This window comes from Megachile rotundata, chromosome 15 (genome assembly GCF_050947335.1).
Source record: "Megachile rotundata isolate GNS110a chromosome 15, iyMegRotu1, whole genome shotgun sequence".
NCBI lineage: Eukaryota > Metazoa > Arthropoda > Insecta > Hymenoptera > Megachilidae > Megachile > Megachile rotundata.
This window is the reverse complement of record NC_134997.1, coordinates 5,761,856-5,778,734: the sequence shown is the minus strand read 5'-3', so window position 1 is coordinate 5,778,734 and position 16,879 is coordinate 5,761,856. Positions and strand designations below refer to the sequence as shown.

Sequence of the window (16,879 nt, the reverse complement as noted above, 5' to 3'; positions counted from 1 at the left end):
ATCAAAGAACAAGGACAATCGGATAAGAATTCGTAACATTACTAGTGGTTATCTTGAACGTCATAGTGGTGAAGACGGTGCAAGTGGCTTCTTTTGCTTTGGGTCAACTTACGGGCTAATTCTGGTTTGTTTACTGTATGTGATTGTACTGTAGACAATCCAGAAGTTGGGGCGTAGGAGGCTGACCCACGTTTGGGAAGAGTCACAGCCCCAATTGGTCAGAGTAGATAAATAGAGACCTAAATTCATATATTGACTCGAGCTGTTGCGCACAGTTAGGTCAAAAACAGTCGACAAATGTATATAAATATCGAGAGTGAGTAAAATAGTGTGAATTGCATTATGTACTTGTCACTGTTATTATTCTTGTTTGCTGAAATGTCATATTGCAAGCGGTGGAGATAGGCGGACTGAGTGAGTTTTTTCTCTGTCTTCTATGCGCCAGCTTTTGGGATGCCTACAGTATATGTATTCATCTTAGGATGCAAGAATTACTTTAGATATTAGAAGATTTGCGAATTTTGGAATTTGCATCTGTTGAAGTTTTAGAAGATGGAAATTTGAGAATTTTGGAAATTCGAAAAGTTGGAAGTTTCGAGATTTGGGAAACTATTTAAGTTTGAGAAATTGAAATATATGAATTTGGGAATTTTTTTATTCAGAAGTTCTGAACTTAGAAAATTTGAAAGTTTAGACTCTTTGGATTTTAGAAATTACGAATTGAAGAATTTTTACATTTGAAAGCACTTTGAAAGTTACAAAATTTGGAGCTTAAATTTCTTAAAAATAGGGAATATTATAAGGGAAAAGCTTTAAGGAATTATAGGGAAAAATAGAGTATTTGGAAATTTGGAAGCTTTTACATTTAGGAACTTCAAATTCTGAGAATTTTTTAATTTTGAAGTTCGTAAATTAGTAAATTTAGGTATTTCGGAGAAATGGGTATTTTCAAATTTGAGAAATTTAAAAAATTTAAGAAATTAAAAAATTGTGAATTTAAAACATTCTAAAACTTGGATTATTTAAATTCATGAATTTTATAACTTATGTTTTAAAATTAAAAACACTTGAAACTTAAAATTTTTTAATTGAAAAATTTAAACACTTAGATAATTTAAAAATATGAAAATTTGGAATTTTATGTTTTTGAAAAGTAGGAAATCTGGAAATTTAGGACAGTGGAAAATTTGAAAATGTTAAACCTTCAGAAATTAGAAAATTGACAAAAGATACGAGGAAAACTTCAGTTTTTCAGGTTTAGCAATTTGTGTTCTTTAAAATATTGAAATTTGATAACTAAAAAATCTAAAAATTTGAAAACTTGAAAATATCCAAATTTTGTAATGTGAGAGTGTCAAAACTTAGTAACTTGAAAATATGAAAGTTTGAGTATTTAAAAATTGTTCACTTCAAAGTATAAAACTTAAGAATATCAGAATTTGTGAATTAAAAAATTCCAAAATTTCCAAACGAAAAAATTCAACAATTATCCATAACTGTTACAAAGTAACATCTGGCAAGGTATTCGATTATCTAATTGGTCCACGTAGTTACTCGGCAAAAGTAGCGGTTCCACTGTCACATCTAATCACCGACACTCCTAAATCTAAACTTACTTGGCTTCGATGCATTGTAAATGTCGTTGTACTCGAGCTGTGTATACTTGTGTTCTTGGCATAACTTAACCCAATTTGTCGTTTCAGATGGCAGCGAAACGACGGAGGATCAACAGCTGTTGGACAGAGACTACAGCACCGGTAAATACCCGCCGATGATGAAACCTGAGGCGCAGTTAGGCTATGGAACATTTTATGACCACGCTAGTGGTTACTATTACGAGTACCCTGTAATGTTGGTTGGTCCTGCGCCAGTTCCTGCACAGGTTGCACCCAGTGTCCTCACGGCTGTTCCCTGTGCACCAGTGCCACTGAGGCCGATCGAGTGGATCAATCCTATTTTTGTGCCTAAACTGAACGGGCAACCTTACTATATGATGGATTATGAGGTATCAATGCTTCAAATCACCTTTAGGTGTTTTCAAACTTTTGTGGCAAGTTTTGTGTTCACATTGTATTTCTTCAAAATGTGAAGTATCAGCTCCAAGATAGGTGTTTCAATTCTTTATGAGAAATTTTATGTTTAAACTTTACTTATTCATAATTTGAATAGGTTACATTATGTTCAATTTTGCTCATTCTCAGTGTAGGCGTTTTATCTGTTTTTCAAAGATTTTATAATCAATATTTATTCAAAATTTTGCTAACTTACAGTAGGACCAATATTCTTCAGTTTCAAGATAGGTGTTTCAACTCTTTATGAGAAATTTTATGTTTAAACTTTACTTATTCATAATTTGGTTGGGTTACATTAGGTTCAGTTTTGCTCATTTGCAATATAGGTGTTTTATCTGTTTGTCAAAGATTTTATAATCAATATTTATTCAAAATTTTTCTAACTTACAGTAGGACCAATATTCTTCAGTTTCAAGATAGGTGTTTCAACTCTTTATGAGAAATTTTATGTTTAAACTTTACTTATTCATAATTTGGTTGGGTTACATTAGGTTCAGTTTTGCTCATTTGCAATATAGGTGTTTTATCTCTTTGTCAAACATTTTATAATCAACTTTATTTATTCAAAATTTTGCTAACTTACAGTAGGACCAATATCAGTTTCAAGATAGGTGTTTTAACTGTTTGTCAAAAATTTTGTATTCAAGCTTTAATTATTTAAAATTTGGTTGACTTACATTTGGTTCAGCGTTGCTGATTTCATGAATTAATTATTATTAATCATTTTAGAACATTATCTATAAATTTGAAGTCCTAAAAATGAAATCTGCACATTTGATCCTACATACTTAAATCACTACTGCTATTTACTTCAACAATATCTTAACAATATTGTAGGTGCATTAAAGTATCGTTAACTCATACTGTCAAAATTTATCAACAAGATTGTCAGCAGTCACACCTCTAATAAGTGCTCTAAACGCCAAAGCGTCAGTCGAACTGTATTTGAAGTTCCAAATACCCATTAAAGTTGTCAGAACCAAATAGCTCAAAATTAAGAGCGTCCTAAATACCTATAGATCACAAAACTGTCACAATATAGTTTTCCAATCTATCAAAGTAGCGTGACATCATAATTGTCTGAAAATAAACGTGGGCATGTTGATTGTAGGCCAACCAATGCGCGGAGACAGCGGTGGTGTCAGAAGAGCAAGAGAGCACGATGCTACCAGTGGAGACCTCCAACGGAGTTTATAACGAGAGCTGTACCGGAAGTGTCAGTTGCAATGGCAGCGTCGTTGGTGAGACTGAAGAGCAGACAACGGATGCAAACGCATTGGAGGATGAACAACCGGTTGACGAGCAAAATGAGGAGCAGTTGGAGGAAACTCACGCGAACGAGCAACACGTGGAAGAACAACAACTGGAGAATGGATTGAACGATGGCCCATATATGGAGCCGTTGTTGATGCAACAACCGGTCTACGTTTCTCATATGACGCTTCCTCAACCGTACATGTATCCCGGCCACTACATGTTCGGCCCTCCTTTGATCAACGTGAATGGTTAGTTGATTAGATTAAAGGTGGCTCGACCTTTAATCTCTGTCCGATGCCAGTGGATTCTCGAAAGTTATATATCTTTGCTCCCTTGCTATCTCGCATGATTCTAGAGGCCTATCTCTCGTAGCTTGCGTTCTGTTCACGGACAGATGGACGGAACAACGGACGATCACAAGCGAAGGTTGTTTTCTTGTGGCTAAGAGAATCTACGCACTTCGGGGAGGGAACGATGCATCGATACCGTTGCGCTTTTGTTTATATGTAATACTTCTATACATGGTTCTTGTGACGTATTACCTGATAGAACATTTTTGTTTCTTAGAGGCTTGGAAGGTTTGGTGGTGGATGTTATGGGAATTTTCATGAGGGTTTGAGGAGGAATTTTGGTGGTGTTGCATGTAACATTTTAAATGTCCAAATTCTTAAATTCCAGACTAATCAAATTACGAAGTTTCTAAATTTTTAAATATGACAATGCTGCAAATTTTCAAATTTGAAATTTCTGCGTTTTCAAATCGCTGAAGTACCAGATTCCTAAATTTGAAAATTTGAAATGTCCGCGCATCTGTATGCGCAGTAAAGGATGCGCAGTACCAGCGCATGAATTCTTACGATTATATTGTACCGAAAGTTGAACTGTTTTTTGGAGTATTTTTCAAGCATAAAAACAACAAACGATGCATTGTATGCTGCATTCGAATACTCCTTCCCCGCACTGCGATAGTTAAAACGTTAGTACGTTTGATTGTACCTGTTTCTAATGTTAAAACGAGAACAGTGTCGGTTGGATGCGCGGCCAGGAGAAAGGGATATAGCCAGATTCATGACTGCTGTCCCGTCCATCGGCATCATTGCTGTTTTATTACCGCCGTGCCTCTACCACATTCAAGGTAAAAGGTAATAATTCGCAAAGAGAGTTGCTTCTCTTTAGATACGATCGCAGAAAAACCGGGAGGTTATTGTTGATACTGTCTTTTTAATTTGATAGTACTATAAGTAGGGCATTTTAGCGCTCTACTTTTGTGGATCATCACGGATTATTATGTTCTGGATTATATTAAATTGGTAGATACCTATATAGACTATATTAGGTTACTAGATTGTGAAACAATTTGATGAAACAATACCATGCAGTAATATTTGTGATATATTCACTTGAAGTTTGATTTGCTGAAAATACATATATCCTTCATCTGAACTGATTAGTTATCACAAAATGATCTCATAGAGTGTACAATACATAAATCAAATTGTTTCATACTTTTCTTCTTACCAGACCACAAATATTCAACATGCAACAACTGAATACAATAATCATTTAATGAGGCACAATTTCTGTTTCATATTCTTTAAAATGAATAAAAATTAAACTCTGTCATATAATGTTATAGATCAAGGGCTCATGTATAATATACAAGGAATATGCATGATCCAATGTTATATTATTTAACAAAATTAAGAAATGGCATGTGATAGACAAATTTAAGATAGTTATATTGACACTGTCAAAGTCAGAAATTGGAATATTAGTAAATATGACAAACAACTTAATGTCAGTAAAAGATTTTAATTGTAAGCAACATAATTTTTAATATTGTGTGATACAAAATAGGTAAAATAAGTACACTGAAAATAAGTACTTCTCATATTAATTATTAGGTACAATCTATTAATGAAGAATGCGCTTCTAATGGCAATGCTATACTTCTCAAGTTGTACCATGAATCATCTTCATTATTTCTGAAACTGGTCATATAATATGCTTCTATAATTAAAGAGTAGAAATAAAGTTATAAGTATCAGCAAAGAAAATAAATTTTTGTTTACTTATCAGCAGCAATATATCAAAACTAGTTAATTATAAAAACTGTGAATAACTACAGTATAAAAGTTCAAAATAACGTTTTCAAATTATAATAAAAAATGTATCTTTAACAAATACTTTTACTATGCTATGTTAAATGTATTTAATTTTAAATGCAAATTTTTTGCGACTTAAGTGCACTGAGTCATTCTAAAATTTCATAAATATTCATTAATGTTATTGTTATATGTTATTATTTTAATAGTATATACTATTTACATCCAGATAAAAACAAAGATTTTATAATAGTGTGTTTGTAATTTAACTATCTTAAATGTTGTTAGAGTCAAAATGTGCCTACAATGTATAACAGTGTTCAGTAAACGCGTTTCAACGTTAGAAAATGTCCATGAGGACATCAATCATTGGCCAAGGGACGTTTCGCCACCGAAAGCCATACAACAAATAAAAATAGACTGGGGAAAGCCTCCGTTGTGCTGAGCTTGGACAGCATTGCTTCGCTTTGCGTCACCCGCCACGAAAATAGTTGACTCGTACCACTGCGTGTTCCCGGGTTGATCCGGCGATCGTACCTGAAGTCAACAACACTCTACCCCACGCTCTGTGTATGTGTGTGACTTTCTCTGCATACGTTGTCTAATTCTCGAACGAAAAATCATTGTTCACCATTTTAATTGTTCATCGATCGACGGCACGTTGCACAGGAAACAGGTCGGTGTGTTCACCTGGTGGTCCATTGACTCATGAAACGTTTCACGAGGATATCGCTCTTGTGTGCCATCATCGACATTTGAACGCGTGACGGGCGTCGAAAGTGGCTTTGGCAAAGCTCTGTCTCGAATAGAAACTGGTTTTAAAATAGCTCCGTTGCGTGGAGCTCGTAGAACAAGAAAATAAAGAAAAGAGGAAGAGCCAAGTTCAGTATTCGCACCCGTCTTCGACCTGGCCTTACAGCCCGGTTGAATACGATGAATATACGTGTTTGTCGCGTCGACACGCTCGTATTAAATCGTAGTATACGTTGTTGAATAGATTACTAACGATCGATGTTTCTGTTGTCCAAGGTGTCACGATACAGGGTGGACCCATGATCAGAACCATGGACGTCGGACCTATGTCGACGGCCTCTGCAAAACGAAGGAAGAAAAAAAACAGAAGGAAGCAGAGAAGATTTGCTACGGTAATTATTAATTTAGTGTGGGTGGATTACGTAAGTTTCAGTTGATTGGAAATATAATAGTGTTAAAAAATTAGGTTAGGGTTTGAGTCTGAAGAATCTAAGACGCCCAATTTTTCATACGTTGAATTTTTATATAATATTTTTTAATTCAGAAGAAAATAGAGGTGGTCATGCAGTCTGATGGTAGAAATTTCGTAATTTGATATTTAGTAATGAAGTTTAATAATTTGGAAAGTTGTACTTCTAAATTTTTAATTGACAATCCTACATTTTCAAAAGACCAAAATTAAAAATTTTCAGATTCTTAAATTTTTAACTTTGTACCTGTTCTTCATGTAATTCTGAAATAATTTAAAAAATCTGAAACGCAGGGTAACACGGAGGGTAATACGGACGAGGAGGAAGGAGAATACAGCTCCGAATGTGATACCGGTCTATCGTCTTCCCGTCTATCTTGGACAGCGTGTTCAACCTCGACCACGACCACGACAACGACCAGCAGCGCCGGCATTAATCGGCCATTGAATCCCGAATGCCAGGAGTTCAAGTTGCGACAAGTTGACGAACCCGATACCTCGTTATCAGCTATTCCAACGTCCACGCCGACTTCCGACGAGAACTCGACCAATCAATCTAGCACGTTGTCGTCCAACGCGAATATTGCCGACAACGAGAATAACGAGGTATGTAACGGTGTCGTCTGCGACGATAACCAGAAGGACGACAAGCTAGCCGTGAACTTCGATGAAGCTGCGTCGTCGTCGTCGTCGTTGGAGAAGAGTCAATCGACGTCTCCTGATGCGACCAACCCGACTAACGAAGCGAATAGACTGACGAACCACCTCTTCGAGGAGGAAGAGGCAACGTGTTCAACGAACAAGGTTGGCCCAGAGGCGACCTTGGAGGTAGAGAAACTGCCAAACACTAATGATAACGAAGCAGCGAACGACGCATCGAGCGACAACGATGAACGACCGAGTAACGAGATGAACGGTGTTGAGGAACAGACCCTGGTGAATGGGAAGATAGACTCCGATTCGAACAACGAAGATACACCGAGTATGGCAACGGTACCGAAGCCGTCGTCGCCTTGTAATGATGAACGGGTACGCTCTAGGTCCATCACACCCAAGACAGCTCCGCTGGAGAACGGAGGAATCCATGAAGAGAACCGTGCATCCTTATCGAGCAGCAAATCCTTAACTACCAGCTTGCCAAAGCGAAAGTACAACGCGAAGGGTACAAAATTCGTTAGAGAGCCAACGCCTGGTCCAGATCTGGACAGTACAGAGCCAGAGACTGACACGAAGCTCGTGGTTAATGATCTGAACCAGAGTTTAGAGAATTTGGAGAATTTGTCGAAACCAGACTCCATGTTCGAGCGTTGCAATGACAAGTTGGAGGATGATCAAGCGTCGAAGGAGCTTGCCATGGAGAAGGTGTGCAATCACCTGAGCAAAGAGGATCCGATAGAAGCATCGAATGAGGACTCCGGCTTCGAAAGTCAGACCCGGTTGTCCGATTATCCAATTACGGATGCGGTGACGGAATGGCTTCGCAGAGCAAACTCGCCGGACATTTTCATCACGTCGAACGTATCGGGAGATAGCGAAACGGAGGACGAGGACGACGTTGACGAAGAGCCGCCAAAAAACTTGCAAGGCAACCCCATGCCTGCACTATCTGCTAATGGTGGCGTCGCGGACAATGCATCATTGTCGCGCACCACCAGCTGCAGTGAATTCGCAAGGATCAGCAACGTGAAAAGTCAGGAACAGCCGGAGGCGACCAACGCCGGTAGCTCAAGGAAGAAGAGGGACGCGAAGAAAAGGTCCGGGGAACGACGGCGGGTCAGACACATGGACGGCAGGTTGAACCACGAGGTGGTGTCATCGTCGGATTCGTGTGGACACCTGGATGACCCGGTAAGACGGAAGAACAATCCGAGACAGCAGGATACCGTTGGCGATGTTTGCGAATTTACTGACAAAGATAGCGTTGCGGGCATGAGGGTTGCTTCAAACTCTCGGATGGACTCGAAGAGGGTCAACGTAAGGCGAACGAAAAGACAAGGGAGATCCGGTCGGGATCTCACGAGCACTATCGACACGAAGACTCGTCGCGCGGACGAGAACGACGACGAAGGAATCGTCGAGGATACGATGAACGTGAGGACCTTTGAGAAAGGAGAGATCGTCGTCTCGGAGGAGGGCAAGTTGTTGACGACCTCCGCATATGAGCCCACCTTGCTTAACGGTAACGATGCGTGTAAGAGCGAAACGAGAAATGTGGAGGAACGGAAGAGGTTGAGCAGCGGCGAAGAAGAGAATTGTAGCGGGATAATGTCCTTAGACAGCATAGAGGAGCCTGATGTGTTAGAATGTTGGGAGACGGAGACGATTGAACCTGTGATAACCCCGAAAAAGATGTTGCAATGCGAGGGGGTACTGTGCGAGGGCGAAGCTGCGGAGGACGACAGCATCGAAGTGGAGCAGGTCAACATCGACTACGTGCAGAAATATTATAGATTAGCACGGGAGAGTGTCGCTAGCGTGGAGGAGGAAACTGATGGCTGTAAGGTGAACGTAGAATTATCAGCATCCTCGAAAACAGTGCCAAATATGTCTGAGCAGATGGTCGAAATTCCAACGCAAAATGGGAATCTCGTCGACGGAAACAAGAACGTACCCATCGACGAGGCTTTCGAGGTATATGAAAGCTGTTACACCGGAAAAACTCCGATCTTGCCGATGGATTCGAAAGTTTTCAAGCCGCGAACACTGTACGGTCAAGATGGCGAACATCCTATACCATGCAGAGCTGTCTGTTGTAACATTCAATGATTTATGGCCGTTATCGGGAGTCTCGCTATGCGTACTTCTCCACAGGGACTGTTTCCGAAACACAGTACTGATGTCAAGGCCGTCCTTTTCCTAAATACCATAAGCCTCTGACGTTGTACTCTACCTTGCTGATGATTGATCTGCTGATGGACGTACATTAACCATTCGTTATCGTCACGTTCTTTATTGCATTACACGAGAATATTCAATGGACGAGAGAGAACCCTGTGGATGATCGATGTATGGATGCAAGCTGTTGAAACTTAGGGGCATGCTCAAAGGGCAGCGAATAATATAGCAAAAGCCTACGTATTGCTATTCATTTTTGTAAATAGCTTTAAGAGGTCGCTCGCAAATCGTGTTTCATGGAAACTTCGTTGAAAATTTACATATGCATTCAAGCATATATATATACATATATGCGGATATTTTTGACATTATCGTCAATGTTACTTGGTGCACATATTCTTTCATTCAACTTCTTTTTCTTGGTTCTCCAAATACAGTGATGGGCTACACATTTACCCTCAAAGCAGAAGAACTGCTTTATAGGCTTTAATTAATAATTATTTTCACAATTTATATATTAAAAATATCCTAATTCTAAACTTCTATATTCCCAAACTTTTGAATTTCTAAATTTGTAAATTTGAGAATTTGTGATCTTGAAAATTTCTAAATTCTCAAATTTGAGAATTTATACTTCTGAAAACAAATTTTGCAAATTTTTAAAAATAAATATCTCTGTTTGAAAAGTTGAAATTTGTAATTTGAGAATTTGTAATATTGAAAGATTATGAATTTGAAAATTTGTACATTTTTGAAGTAATGAATTTGAGCGCCTGTGATTCTGAAAATATCTAATCCTGCAAATTTGAAAGTTAAAAGATATTTTAAATTAATGTTGTGTTCATTTAATAATTAAAATACATTGGCCCATGCGCAAGGATAATTCGTCGGGCACATGATATGCCCATCACTGTCGTAAACTGTAAAAGATGAAAGTTTCATCTGAGTGTATTTTTTAAAATGAATCGAGCTTATCAAGATTCATGAAATCAGTTTTTTGAATTCTTCTTATTGTACGTATTATATAAACATTAGATTGACAATTAAACTCGCGACCTTTTCGCCTCAAAATTACTGTAATCAAATTCCATCAGAAAAATTTAAAAATAACAGATCAGAGATTAAAGATTATTAATCCACATATTGTTTACAATCGCTAAAAATTTTGGTTAACAATTCTGTGAAAAAGAGGGTCACGAATTTATTTGTCAATGTAATAAATGGATCATAAAGTCTGAACTCTGCGAGACTCAGAGTACAAACAAAAGAGAAAAACACTTGAAGCATACACTGTCGTTTCCGTTGTTCTCGCACTAATATTTTATAAGTACTGAACACGAATTAACATCAAGTTGACTAAGACATATTTTTTACAAAACTTATCTAGAACGTAAATTTTAAAGTACGAAAACGAAAAAAAAAGAAGAATACTAGCGTCGTTCATCACGTACCACGTTAGATGGCCTTTCATTTTAGGGGACTTTCGATTGCTTTTACGCAAAATAAAACGTAAATGTTGCAAACCATAACGTGCACTCGTCGTTTTAAAATTTGTAAACGGAGAGAAACAGTTGAAGATTCAATAACCGAGCTACATTTTAGAGATGAGATAATACGTTTGGCTAGAATGCAGAAGAGTAGTTTGTTGAAGATGAAAACAGATTGGTAAGAAAGTGAACTATATAACTTGTAGCTGTTATGAGCTAACCTAAGATGTACATAGAAGAAAGTTACAAAAAGAAAAAGAAAAAAGTTGCTATGGGTTTTATTGAAATGAGCAGAAGAGGAGCATTGTTGTTTTGTAATAGATGTTTGAACTCGAAATAGGAGGACACATTTCACTCATACATATTAATGTGTACAACGTATTGAAGTTGCACTTGTTACAACATAGTTCACGCTTTAGTTCAGTTGTGTCAAGTAGATGGAATACCTAAGGTTGCATATAAGTTGATTGATAGATGTGGTTCATGAAAAAGTCATACATATAAATATATATATGTACCCCATATCATAAGATGCGAAACATACCTCAATGATACCTGTATATATATAATAAAAACTACCAATCATCAGTAACATCAATTATAATAATGATAATATTAATATTAATGATAATAATAATGTTAATAATAATAATAATAAAACTATTATCACAACAGCGATATAGGCACAATCGTTCCTCCGAAGCTTTAGATTCCCTAGGCATCATTTGACATAATACAATATACAAGGATGATATCCATATACGAAATAGAAATTCATTGACATCCAATTACATACATTAAAGATAAATATATTGCCATATTAAATACGTGTTGCATCAATTGTGTGCCTTATTCTGCGGCTGACATTTTTGTAACCATTTCAAAGCATTCTTCTCTCGATAAAAATGGAATGAAGTAAATGAGCTATCGGGTGATTCGCCAATAATTGACATTTGTTAAATTAAAAAAAGAGAACGACGACGACAATGTGGGAGCGATTGAGTTTTCATGAAGATGATGGTTTTATCAGGGCATGCATACCAAGACAAAAATACATTGATCTTTTTTTTCATACGTCAACTAACATGTTCATTAAGTGTTTACAAAACTGATGTGCATACATTCATACGCATATAAGCATTAACATTGCATCTTACACGAGTCATGTTATCATATAATTATATTTTAGTTGAATTAAAGTAAATGTGTAAGGAATAAGTGTATTTGAATTTTGTTGTGTTTTTGCTTAAAAAATATGAATAAAATGTTTCAATTAATTTCATGTGTTTCTAATTTGCCACCAGGTTATAGTTTAATCAAGAATTATGAAACTTCAGGATGTAAATAACATGAAAAATTTACGATATTTTGTATGACAGTTGATATTATAATAATAATAATTGGCTATAAGTTTCATTAATAATTGTATAATAATAATTAAAATAATTTTAATAATAATTATTAAAATAATTATAATAATTATAATTATTATTAATTATTAAAATAATTATTATTACCTTATTAAATATTCGTTGATAAATGTATTTTCTCCTATACATGTTTTTTTATCGATGTTCAATTTTTATCTCAAAAGTGTTATAATATTTGAATTAAAAACATTGTATGAAATATAAACCATCAATATGGAAATTTCATAAAAAACAATAAAAATACACTCCTAATGTATGGGTGTGTCTTTTTACAGATTTAAAAATAAAAATTTTAAATTTCAAAAGTTTTCCAGCAAAACTCACGCGCATGCGCTGTAGATTAACCGCCTAAAGGTTGATTAGCAGCAGCGCCACCAAGTTCACTGTTATATATCGAATACAAGATGGCCGTCAGACAGTGGTGCCATTGTTCGCCCACAAAAGGAAGTTTATTTAATTATTATCAGATGAGGACAGAGGTGCAAGAACCACTACAAAGAATTGGAAACTAAAGAAAGAAGAAACTAAGGTATACGTCGGTAATTAAATCAAGAAAGACACATTCATTTTTCATCATGTATGTCATTCTTACTTTATAGGGAGATTTCTATAGAAGTTTAACAATTTCAAAGTCTTAAATCTTACTAATTTTAAAATTGAGAAATTTAAATGTTTTAGAACTGCAAATATTTAAATTTAAAAGTCCTATACTTTCAATTTCGATTATATTAAACACTACCTAATTAAAATTAAACATTCGTTTATGTAAAACCTGTTTTAAAATCGATAAAAATATTTGTACGTTCCAAATGATAAATATAAAAAAGTGTACACATAAGTCTTTCACAAACAATTATTTAATAAAAAAATTTTCAATTTCAAAAGTTTCGCTCCAAAGCTTGTGCGCATGCGCGGATTGTGAGCCGCCCAAAAGTCGATCGACAGCGGCGCCGCCAGTTCACTTCGATATGTCGAACTCAAGATGGCCGCCGAACATAGAGTGGTGCCACCGTTCGCCTGTAAAATGAAGTTCAACCATTTAACCAGACGAGGACAGAGCTGGAGGAACCGCTAAAAAGAATGAAGGCTAGAGAAAGAGGGGAACAAGGCAGTTACCATTAAAACGACAAAGAGGGAAATATCGAGCTCGCGTCGTGGCTACGAGACAGTGTTACATAGATGGACACGCGCAGGTCACACGACGAAAAGTGAGGAGTGTGTGCGTTCGCAGCGAGTATCTCGCTCTCTCGTACCGTGACGGTAACGGAGGTGGTGCGAGAGTGAAAGACGAAGAAGCGAGCGAGCGAGTGAGGGCGAGCGCGAGTCGGGCCAGCGAGCGTGGAACGGTGTAGAACGAGCGACCGAGCGTGTGGTGGTGGTGGTGACGACTGGTGCCGTGGACGGACGGTCGGTCGGCGGTCGGGCCGTGGTGTGTGAAGAAGTGAAAAATTCGCAAGTGGTGTGCTGGGTTGGTGAGCTGGCTGGTTAGTGGTGATATATCGGCTCGCGCCACGGACAGTGTCGGGGATTTTTGCTCATCTTGGGGCCTGTTGCCGAGACGTCGAGGGACGACGCGTGGAACCGAGGAAAAGAGACCGCGTTTAGAGCAATGTCTGACCGGGAAAGCCTGGACGATCAGCCGCAAAGTAAGAACGAGCATCCTCCGTATACCAGTGTACCCCTGTTAAAATCGAATCTCCGGCTGCGCGTTCGCAAACGTGTGTCCGACCCGACATCTTTCCGTGTCCGTGGCAGCCGTGTGCTGCGCCTCCGATTACCAGGACCGTCTTTTTTGCGAGCAAAACGCGACGACCTCCGTCGCGGTTGATCCGCGCCGTTACTCCGCGCACGGTCCGTGGCCACCGCGGGCTCGCACACGTCCGATCGTTCCTTTCGAGCCTCGTGGCGTTCTGTCAACCGCCGAAAAGAATCGCTATTTTTCAACGATACCCAGGATCCAAGATGGCCGGCCGCGTATCGGCCGAGAGACAAGCCCTGTCCTCTTTCTTCCTTCGACTCGCTCGTTCGTTCTCTCTCTCTCTCCCATTGCTATCTGTCCTTCTGTCTCCTTCTTTCTTCCCCTTTCGGCTCCCTCTTTAACCCCCGTGCCTCCTTAGTTCTCTCTCTTTTTTTTTTCGAGCCCTCTCTTTCGCGATTTGAATTTTTCTCTGCACGCACACGGCGCGGTGCTAAATATCGCTAACCTCTCAACGCCGTGCATCGCGATGCCGGTTCTACCAGCTGTTCCCTTCGAAAGTCATGGCCCGTCGGGGATGCGTTGTCAGTTCCGTGTGACAGGCACCCTGACCGCGCTCGACCAGACAACCGGAATAGTCCCGGGTGAACACGCGTGATGTAACTCTCCTGTCCACCTATCTGGCACGCACGCATGCGACACGACGACGCGCGAAAACACACGAACGCTGTTCGACGGCCGCGCACACGCGAAACGAACAAGGAACCACGTCTGGCCACGATTCGCGTAAATTTCACACGTGCCATAGGCGATCCCCACCACAACTACGGACTGGCTCTTGGCCTCGAAACGGAACGGCCGCGACGTGTATCTACTGGCAATCGGAGTACATAATTCGATTATTGTTTAAAAGATACTGATGCCCATGGATCTGTTGGTCGACGATGAATTAGACGACATTCGTGCACAGGGTGTGTGCTACGGTACTAACGAGTCGCTAACGAATTTTTTCACTTAAAAATTTGGAAACACACTTTTCAAAATTGGAAACTATTTAAATATTTTGGTATTCAGGAATTGTTGAATTTGGGAATATGGAAAGTGGAAATACGAGAACTTGAGAATTTAAAATTTAGAAATGTAGAAATTTGAATATCTGGGGATATTCAAATCTAGGGATTTGTACATCTGGAGATTAAATTTAAGAATTCAAGGATGTATGGTTTTATAAATCTAGAGATTTCAGGATCTGTGATCTTATAACTTTAGGAATTGCAAAATCTAGGAATATGGGAATCTAGGGATTCGGTGAAATATTTAGGGGATTTGGTGAATATATAGGAATCCAGAAATTTGAATACATATGAATCTAGTGACTTAGAATTCTAGTGATATCAAAATATAGGGATTTAGGTCTTTAGGAAATTCAGAATTTAGAAATGTTTTATTCTGAAAATTTGCAAATATAGAAAATTTTGGGATTTCAAAATTTTTAAATTAAAGAGTTCGTACATTTTTTCATTACAAAAAATTATGAATTTATAAAACAGTGATTTAAAAAATTTTTTTAAATTTAACATTTTTTTTACACTTTTTAAATGTTAGTGATCTTGCAATTTTAAAAAATATTTAATTTCAATTTTATAAATTAAAAAATTTTTAAATTTATTGTTTTACAAGTTTGGAAGAATAAAAGTTTTAAAATTATTTAATTTCATATTTCGTGCACTGATTTAGAAAATGTGCTATGTCGATATCGATTCTGATAATCGCAAAATTATATCGGAACATAATCGTCACACGTCGTGTATTGCATTCGCCAAAGCCTGAATAAATATTGATTAGAGAATAAAAGTATTTTTTATGAGAACAGAGGATCGATCGGTACGTAATTGGAAATGCATACGATATTTCGTACAAGTGTTCTCATAAGTGGCAATTGAAATCGAAGATACGCTTCGAGGTTTCAACAGAAACGAATACTGTATATAAATTCAATCGATGTAATGTACTTGATAACGCGAGAAAATTATGTAATGCCTTTCAAGGACACATAAAAAATGGCGGTACAAAAGTTTGCCAATAGTTTAGAAGTATTAAAATAATTTAGATACGTCTAATTGTCAACTTTCTTTATTTCCACATTTTATATTCTTCTAATTTTCAACTTTCTAATTTTTATGCTTTCCAATTAATTTTTTAATTTTCAAATTAAACGAATTTTGAATTTTTCAAAATTTCGTTTGCTTATATACTACATTCCAATTTCAAATTTTTCGTATTCGGAAATTTTCATTATACATTAATGACTTTTGTCGTTACTTGGAAGAAAGAATATAACTTTCTAGTATTATTTCTTTCGTGGTTCAAGTGTGCAAAATTTCGACATAATCGGTTAGGTTAGAAATTCTGAAAGAATATTCGTCTGCTCTGCTTGCAAGTAATTACAGATAATCGAGCTACATATATCTACCGTTACCGTTCACCGACCAAAAATTAATTAATGAACATATGTTGGTAGAAAAAAATTATTGACTTTGGCAACACTATCCCGTCGGTATAATTCGTAAATCATGAATAACACGCGATTCTTCGAGGTCAACTTCATTACCATAATCTATAACTGCTTTTGGATCCCAAGGTATAGGATTTCAAAATGTTATATCCAACTGCTATAGTACTCTGTATTGCCTTGATGCTCTACAAATTTAGTTAGGTTATGTTCACTGTATCTTTCATTGTGATAGGTTAACGAAGACTCATGAATAATGCTCG

At 37.3% G+C, this 16,879-nt stretch overlaps 2 protein-coding genes and 1 long non-coding RNA gene across 13 annotated transcripts in view; 2 read left to right on the top strand and 1 right to left on the bottom strand.

Moving 5' to 3' along the window:
• The window catches only part of LOC100883750 (uncharacterized), an 87,931-nt gene extending 75,676 nt beyond the window's left edge, over positions 1-12,255 (top strand). For 6 of the 10 annotated variants that reach the window (XM_012294977.2, XM_012294974.2, XM_012294976.2 and 3 more), the window contains 4 exons: positions 1,704-2,005; positions 3,184-3,577; positions 6,464-6,579; positions 6,951-12,255. In XM_012294977.2, coding sequence (XP_012150367.2) covers positions 1,704-2,005; positions 3,184-3,577; positions 6,464-6,579; positions 6,951-9,422 — 3,284 coding nt within the window. In that variant the 3' untranslated portion in view covers positions 9,423-12,255. The remainder of the gene's footprint in view (positions 1-1,703; positions 2,006-3,183; positions 3,578-6,463; positions 6,580-6,950) is intronic. The other 4 variants (XM_012294980.2, XM_012294979.2, XM_012294978.2 and 1 more) reach the window with 1 other exon arrangement.
• A 992-nt stretch (positions 12,256-13,247) lies between these two features.
• Positions 13,248-16,708, bottom strand: LOC143265894 (uncharacterized). Its single transcript, XR_013040683.1, has 2 exons — positions 14,613-16,708; positions 13,248-13,425 (listed from the first exon to the last, which is right to left on the bottom strand). It is a non-coding gene; the product is annotated as an uncharacterized LOC143265894 (long non-coding RNA).
• Pur-alpha (Purine-rich binding protein-alpha) overlaps positions 13,420-16,879 on the top strand; it is a 34,555-nt gene continuing 31,095 nt past the window's right edge. For both annotated transcript variants that reach the window (XM_076540407.1, XM_076540406.1), the window contains exon 1: positions 13,420-14,054. In XM_076540407.1, the coding sequence (XP_076396522.1) occupies positions 14,018-14,054 (37 nt within the window). In that variant the 5' untranslated portion in view covers positions 13,420-14,017. The remainder of the gene's footprint in view (positions 14,055-16,879) is intronic.